This window comes from Acanthisitta chloris, unplaced genomic scaffold (assembly GCF_000695815.1).
Source record: "Acanthisitta chloris isolate BGI_N310 unplaced genomic scaffold, ASM69581v1 scaffold2401, whole genome shotgun sequence".
Lineage (NCBI taxonomy): Eukaryota > Metazoa > Chordata > Aves > Passeriformes > Acanthisittidae > Acanthisitta > Acanthisitta chloris.
In genome coordinates, this window is record NW_008655282.1 from 1,121 (window position 1) to 8,093 (window position 6,973).

The 6,973-nt window shown below is 46.7% G+C and overlaps 1 protein-coding gene across 1 annotated transcript in view; it reads left to right on the forward strand.

Moving 5' to 3' along the window:
• Positions 1–2,075, forward strand: part of CHAMP1 (chromosome alignment maintaining phosphoprotein 1) — a 3,078-nt gene extending 1,003 nt beyond the window's left edge. Inside the window, exon 2 of the mRNA XM_009083813.1 lies at positions 2–2,075. Coding sequence (XP_009082061.1) covers positions 2–2,075 — 2,074 coding nt within the window. The remainder of the gene's footprint in view (position 1) is intronic.
• Positions 2,076–6,973: the final 4,898 nt, after the last annotated feature.

Sequence of the window (6,973 nt, forward strand, 5' to 3'; positions counted from 1 at the left end):
ATTCCCCGGCCGTGTCCCCAGACCCTCGGCGCCATTCCCCGGCCGTGTCCCCAGAGCCCCGCAGATACTCCCCAGCTGTGTCTCCAGAGCCAAAGAAACCCCCCCCAGCAGTATCCCCTGAACCACGGAGATATGCCCCGGCTGCGTCACCCGAGCCACGGAGACATCCCTCTCAAACGCGGAGACCTTCTTCTGCTTCTTCTCCTGAAGCCCGCAGACCTGCTCCTGCTGCTTCTCCAGAGTCATGGAGACCTGCTCCGACGGTTTCTCCTGAGCCTTGGAGGTCTACACCTCACGAGGTGCAGAAGTCTTCCGCAGTTTCCCCCTGGGCTCCGAAGCCTGCCATGTCTGTGTCCGTAGAGTCCCGGAGATCTGCCCCCGAGTCCCGAAGGTCTGGGCCCGTCGTGTTGCCAGAACCTAGGAGGGTTGTTTCTGACTCCTGGAAGTCCACAACCTTTTCTGAATCCCAGAAGTCTACTCTTGTTTCTTCTGAGCCGTGGAAACCCATCTCATCTGTTTACCCTGAAGGCTGGAAACCTGTTCTGTCCCCGGACACGTGGAAACATTCTCCCCCTGTTTCTCCTGAGCTTCGAAAGTCTAGTCACGCTGTGTCCTCTGAGTCCTGGAAACCTTCTTTCTTCCCTGAGGTCCGTAAGCCTGGTGCTTCGGTGTCTCCTGAATCTTGGAAACTCTCTGAGTCACGGAAATCAATGTATTTCTCTGAAACTCAGAAATCCACCTCTGCTGCTTCGTCTGAGGGTCAGAAACGAGCTCATTTCCCTGAGCCTCGGAAGAGAGTCCTGTTCCCAGAGTCTCGTAAAGCTAATCCTGCTGCTTCTGCTGATGCCCAGAAACGTGCTGTCTTCTCTGAGCCCCAGAACCAGGTGTCTGCTGCTGCCCTTCCTACCGAGGGCCAGAAACAAGCCTTGTGTTCTGAAGCCCAGAAAGCAGCTCTTGTTCCTCCTGAAGTCCAGAAGCACACCCTGTTTTCTGAAGCCCAGAAACTTGCTGCTGTTTCCTCTGAAGTCCAGGAGTCTCTTTCCTTTCCAGAGTCACAGAAATCCACGTCCCCTGAAATCCAGAAGCATGGCCTCTTCACGGAGTCCCAGAAACCTACTCCTGTCTCTCCCGAGACCCCCAAGCAGGCTGTTTTCACCGACTGCCAGAAATCTGCTGTGTCCCCTGAGGGTCAGAAGCATGCTGTGTTTGCTGAGCTGCAGAAACCTGCTGCTGCTTTATCCTCTGATGTCCAGAGACATGCTGAAACTACTGTACCTCCTGAAATCCAGAAGAACATCCTGTTTTCGGAGCCTCACAAGTCTGTTTCCGGCTTTTTCTCCGAACCCCAAACACCTAGTGAGTCTGGTGAGAGTGATTTTCTCTCTCACAGTTTAGATGATCAGAAACCGCTGGATGATTTGTTCTCACAGGATGAACAATCAATATTAGCCAAAGAATCACCAGAAGACATGTTATATTCATGCCCCAAAAAGAAGCCCAAGAAAGAGAACCAGGAGAACTCAGATTCCGAACTAAACAGCAGCGAGTGTGGAAAACCAGAGATGGACTCCATGGAGATAAAGGAACAAGAATCCAACAGCGACCAAGAGCAATATGATATGGAGTCATCTGATTACAGCAAAGAGAGCAAAATGGATGCAGCTGCTCCCATGCAGCCACAGTGTGTGCTGCAGTTCACCGAGGAGAAAGAGGCTTTCATCTCTGAGGAAGAAATAGCCAAGTACATGAAACGTGGCAAAGGGAAATATTACTGCAAGATCTGTTGCTGCCGTGCCATGAAGAAAGGTGCTGTCCTGCACCACTTGGTTAACAAGCATAATGTTCAGAGCCCATACAAATGTAAAATCTGTGGCAAAGCTTTTCTCTTGGAGTCTCTTCTCAAAAACCACGTTGCTGCTCATGGGCAAAGCTTGTTGAAGTGTCCCCGTTGTAATTTCGAATCCAATTTCCCCCGAGGCTTTAAGAAACATTTAACCCATTGCCAAAGTCGTCATAGTGATGAGACACCTAAAAAACACTTGGACAGCCTTGAACCACTTGAAGAACAAATTTAAGCTGGGTGTTTTGGTTTTTTCCCCTCTTGTGCTAGAAAAAGCTGAATCTACAGAAGTGTTCAGAAGTGTTACTGTATGTTAACGTGTAGCTTAGCTGATCCGACAGGTCAGACAATGCATGGTTTATTGTACTGTGTTTAACTTGTCTTGTAGCTGTGTTCCTGCAGAGATTTACTTTTGAAAGTCATTTTAAATGCGTGTTCCTGTCTTTGTATTTCCCATCAGTAGAGCCACGTTTGATTTTTCAGATGTTTTGGAAACCAAAACGGATACAAATTAGTTTTGTAAAGCTTTGTAAAACACAAAGGCAATTAAGGACTGGAGGGGCAAGTAATCCATATACTTCCCTGGAAGACAACTTGGTTCTTCACATTTGTTAAATGTTGTATTTTTGAAAAGTGTTTTTATGGAATTCTTCGATTTTTCAATCCTCACTGAACTGAATTTGAATGGCCCAGGCAGGAGAAAGTACCAATCTCCCTGGAATGATTCTGCCCTGAGGGTGTAGCTGAGTGTATAGTCATTTGTGGCACTCAGTTCTCTGACTTGTCTCAGATTTCGAAGCATCAAGGTACTTCTTTTGTGATCCTTGTATTTTGGCCATGTTTTAAGCATGTACTAACATACATTAAATTGATGGTTTCATGTCAGACTGTGTATAGCTCAACACTTGATGATTCAGATGTTTGTAACGTCAGACAACCCTGAAATTTCTTGTATTTGGTGAGATGTTATGCTTTAATGTTTTAACAATAAAAACCCCAACCTGGTGTTGGCCATTTTCTTTTCTTTTTTTTTTTTTTTTTTGGCAAATCAAGAACACAACATTTGATGTTCAAACCCTTTTATGTCTTTTTTTTAAATATCTTTCGCAAGAAGAGATGCAAAATTACCCAGGAGTTCTGCTCTGAGTGTTTCAACTTTGATCAGCCTGTGGAAGGAAGGTTAGTCTGAATTTCCTGTCTGTTTCAGCAATCAGATGTAAATGAGAGAAAACAGGGAAAATGAGAATCTGTGCCCTGTTATTTAGCATGATGACCCTTTGAGTGCTTTGCACATTAACTGCTAAAAACCCACAAATACTATAGAATTCAGAAGAAATGTAGATTTTAAGTGGAGGTAGCACAAGGAAGGTTTGATTCTTCCCAGGCTAAATTATGACTTGATTTAAGCTGTTGTAAGTATTGGCTTAGAATATGAAGGTGTTAGTGTTAAAGAAATAATGCTAATAAAGTCTCCAGGTGTAAGCTCCTACCAAAGAGCATCAGATTGATTTGATTGAAGCCTGTACCTTGCCTCTGGTGTCTGTCAAGAGGGTTTCTGGAAGGAAGGGAAAAAGTACTTCAAGGTCTACACTTAGGTGACTTCCCGGTGTGTCTGTTGGGAGGAGGAGTTAACTTCCTACCATGTCTATCTAAATGATTTGAATACATACTGTGACTTACTATCAGAGAAGGATCAAAGTTGGAGGAGACCCCTAAAATCATGGACCTCATGTCCTTCTCTGCAGAACTGCTCTGCAAGCTCTTCTGGAGCTTTGTCAGCCTTGGGGCTGTGCCCACTGCCCTGGGAGCTGTTCAGCGCCCAAACACTTCTGGGGGAAGAACGATTTGCTAATCTCCAGCCTAACCCTCCCCTGACACAACTTCAGCCCATTCCCTGGGTCCTGTCCCTGGGTGCCAGAGAGAAGAGGTCAGTGCTGCCCCTGCACTTCCTTCTGTGGGGGAAGCAGGAGGATGTTCGTAGAAGAAATCTTAAAGCTCCTTCAGTTCTCTCTCCTCCTGTAGACTTTCCAAATATGTAACATTATAAAAGCTCAGCAATGCAGTTGCTGCAGACCTGAGTTGACCCAGTGACATCCTGTGCTGTTTTATTATGGAGAACAGGGAAGCTGAAATGCCCAAATGAAGAGTTTGGAGAAAAAATGAGCTCTGTAGTTGAAATGATGTCTCAGTATGTCCATAACAGACATATTGGTCCTGTGGCCTCACAGATCACAGAATCATAGAACCATCAAGGCTGGAGGAGACCTTTAACATCATCCAGTCTAACCATTAACCTGTCACTGCTGGAACCTCTAAACCCTAAACCAGATCCTCCAGTGCCAGATCCAGATGCCTCTTCAACACTCCCAGGGATGGTGACTCCACCACCTCCCTGGGCAATATCCCAGTGCCTCAACACCCTCCCAGGGAAAACATTTCTCCTCACATCCAATCTGACTCTGCCCTGGCTCAGCTCAAGGCCATTCCCTCTAGTCCTCTACCTGCAGCCATGGCAGGCCACACAGCCCCCACCTCTCTCCAACCCTGGCAGGGAGTTGCAGAGAGCCAGGAGGTCACCCCTGAGCCTCTTCTCCAGGCTAAACAAACCCAACTCCCTCAGCCCTTCCTCATCCCACAGGTTTTCCAGCCCTTTTCTGCCCTCGTTGCCCTTGGCTGGACTCACTCCAGTGCCTCAATGGTCTTTGGGCAGTGAGTGCCCAAAGCTGAGCACAGCACTGAGCTGGGACCTCCCCAGTGCCCAGTGCAGGGGGATGAGCACTTCATGAATGAGCAGATGGTTTTGCACTAAGACCATATGTACACTAAAGAGATAATGTAATGACCTTTCTGCTGCAGCTTTGGCTTAAGGGGTTACTGATTCCCTTCATCTGTGCACTGTTCCCTAACCTCTTTTTGTTGAACTGCTCACCTGGGTGATTTCTAAAGCAGAAATCTGTCTCTTAAAATGTCCTGACTGTAAATAATATTCTTTCAAAACCAGAATAATTTGTCAGTGCCTGCACTGATGTTTAAGTGAAGCATCTCCCTACAAGTGCAGACAGGGTGTCAACATGCAGAAGGGGCAGAAGGTAGGTAGTAATTACCTGTTTCTTACTGAAAGAGCATGCACATAATAGGAAAAAATTCTTCACCAAAAGGGATGTCAAGCACTGGACCAGGCAGCTCAGGGAAATGTTGGAGTGACCATCCTGGAGGTATTTAAAAGATGTGTAAATGTGGCACCTGAGGACATGGTTTACTGGTGAACCTGGCAGTGCTACATTACCAAATGGACTTGATGATCTTAGAGGTCTTTTCCAACCTAACAGTTCTATGATTCTATAATTCTGAGTGTAGCCTACACGGACCAAAATATTCCTGTCTAAAAGAGTCCTTCACCACATGTCACCTGTGGTTCCTTCCAAGGCCCTGACACTGAACACTCTGAGACTTGGGTCAGCTGAGCTACAGGCATCCCTATCCCTGTTCAATGAAGTGCTTTCCACATCACTGTGAGGCAAATCAACCTGTATTAGAATGTTAAATGGTATTCCTCAAAGTTCAAATATCTTGCTGCATCGATTCATTATTTCTGTGGCAATTAAACCCATTGAACTGGGAAATACTGTTCTCGTTTCCAGGTGCTGTGCTGCTCTGTATGTACAGGATCTTGGCTATCTTAGTTTCATCTTTGGTGTTGGGCACTGAACAGCTCCCAGGGCAGTGGGCACAGCCCCAAGGGTGACAGAGCTCCAGAGGTGTTTGGCCAATGCTCTCAGGCACAGGGTGTGATGGTCAGGGATGTCCTGTGCAGGGCCAGGGGTTGGGCTGAATGATCCTCAAGGGTCCCTTCCAGCTCTGATTATTCTGTGAATACCTTCTCCTAAAAAAACCCAATAGCTGTGGTAAAGGCAGGTTGGAGTTGACAGAAGTAAACCCTTCAACAAATCAAACGTTCCTGATATGCAAGTGAGAGAAGTGTTGGACAGAAATGGGGATGGGTGTGCAAATGCAGTGTGGCTTTCTCTACTATCACTTACTCAGATGTAAGAGATTGTTTTGTTACAGTTTCACTCTTGTCTGACTTCCTGAAGATCTCCAAGCTAAAATAATTTTCAGAGCTGTGAGCAAAACAAACTTTATCCCCTTTTGAACTGTGGTAATCTCTGGGGTGTTCACAGGAGGGCAAAGGGCTAGGAAATGTTAGTGTGAAAATCCACACTGATGTGTTGGGGTACATTTTAATCCCCACAAGAGGAATTCTGGCTTCCCCTCAAATTGTAATGCACAGATTTTTATGATGAATCTTTTACCTCTAATTCTGTAGGGATGCAATCACATCTAAAATGATCCTGCACTCTGACGTCACTGTGTGTGCATCAGTCGCTCAATTTTTAGTCCCCTTATTATAGGATTCTTTTAATTTGCTCTGGGATTTCTTGGTTAGGCAGTGCCTCTGCTGTAGCTGCAGATAAATTTGGCTGCTGGTTGAGTGGCTCAGCCTGCCCACGGATCACTGTCTGCCTGACTTTGTGACTGGCAGGGAGCAGGGAAGGTGCCAGTCACATCCTAGACTGCAAAGCTTGCTACACTACTGCTCTGCTCTTACGTTAACAAAAGCATTGTAAAGCAGTTAGGCTCTCTAGATGGTGGTGGGGGATGCAACCTCCCATGGGGTGTGGGATGCAGGATGCTGCCCAACTTCTCTCTTTCCACCACACTGGGGCTGTGAGGCCTTTGCATCTTGACTCAGTTCACTATTCCTTTAAGCTCTGTTAAGAGGAGCTGCATATCTGCCAAGATAAAAATAAAATAATAGAATAGAATCATAGAACCATCAAGGTTGGAGGAGACCTCTGAGATCATCCAGTCCAACCATTAACCTGTCACTGCTGGAACCCCTAAACCCTAAACCAGATCCTCCAGTGCCAGATCCAGATGCCTCTTCAACACTCCCAGGGATGGTGACTCCACCACCTCCCTGGGCAATATCCCAGTGCCTCAACACCCTCACAGGGAAAACATTTCTCCTAACATCTAGTCCTCTCCCTGCAGCCATGGCAGGCCACACATCCCCCACCTCTCTCCAACCCTGGCAGGGAGTTGCAGAGAGCCAGGAGGTCACCCCTGAGC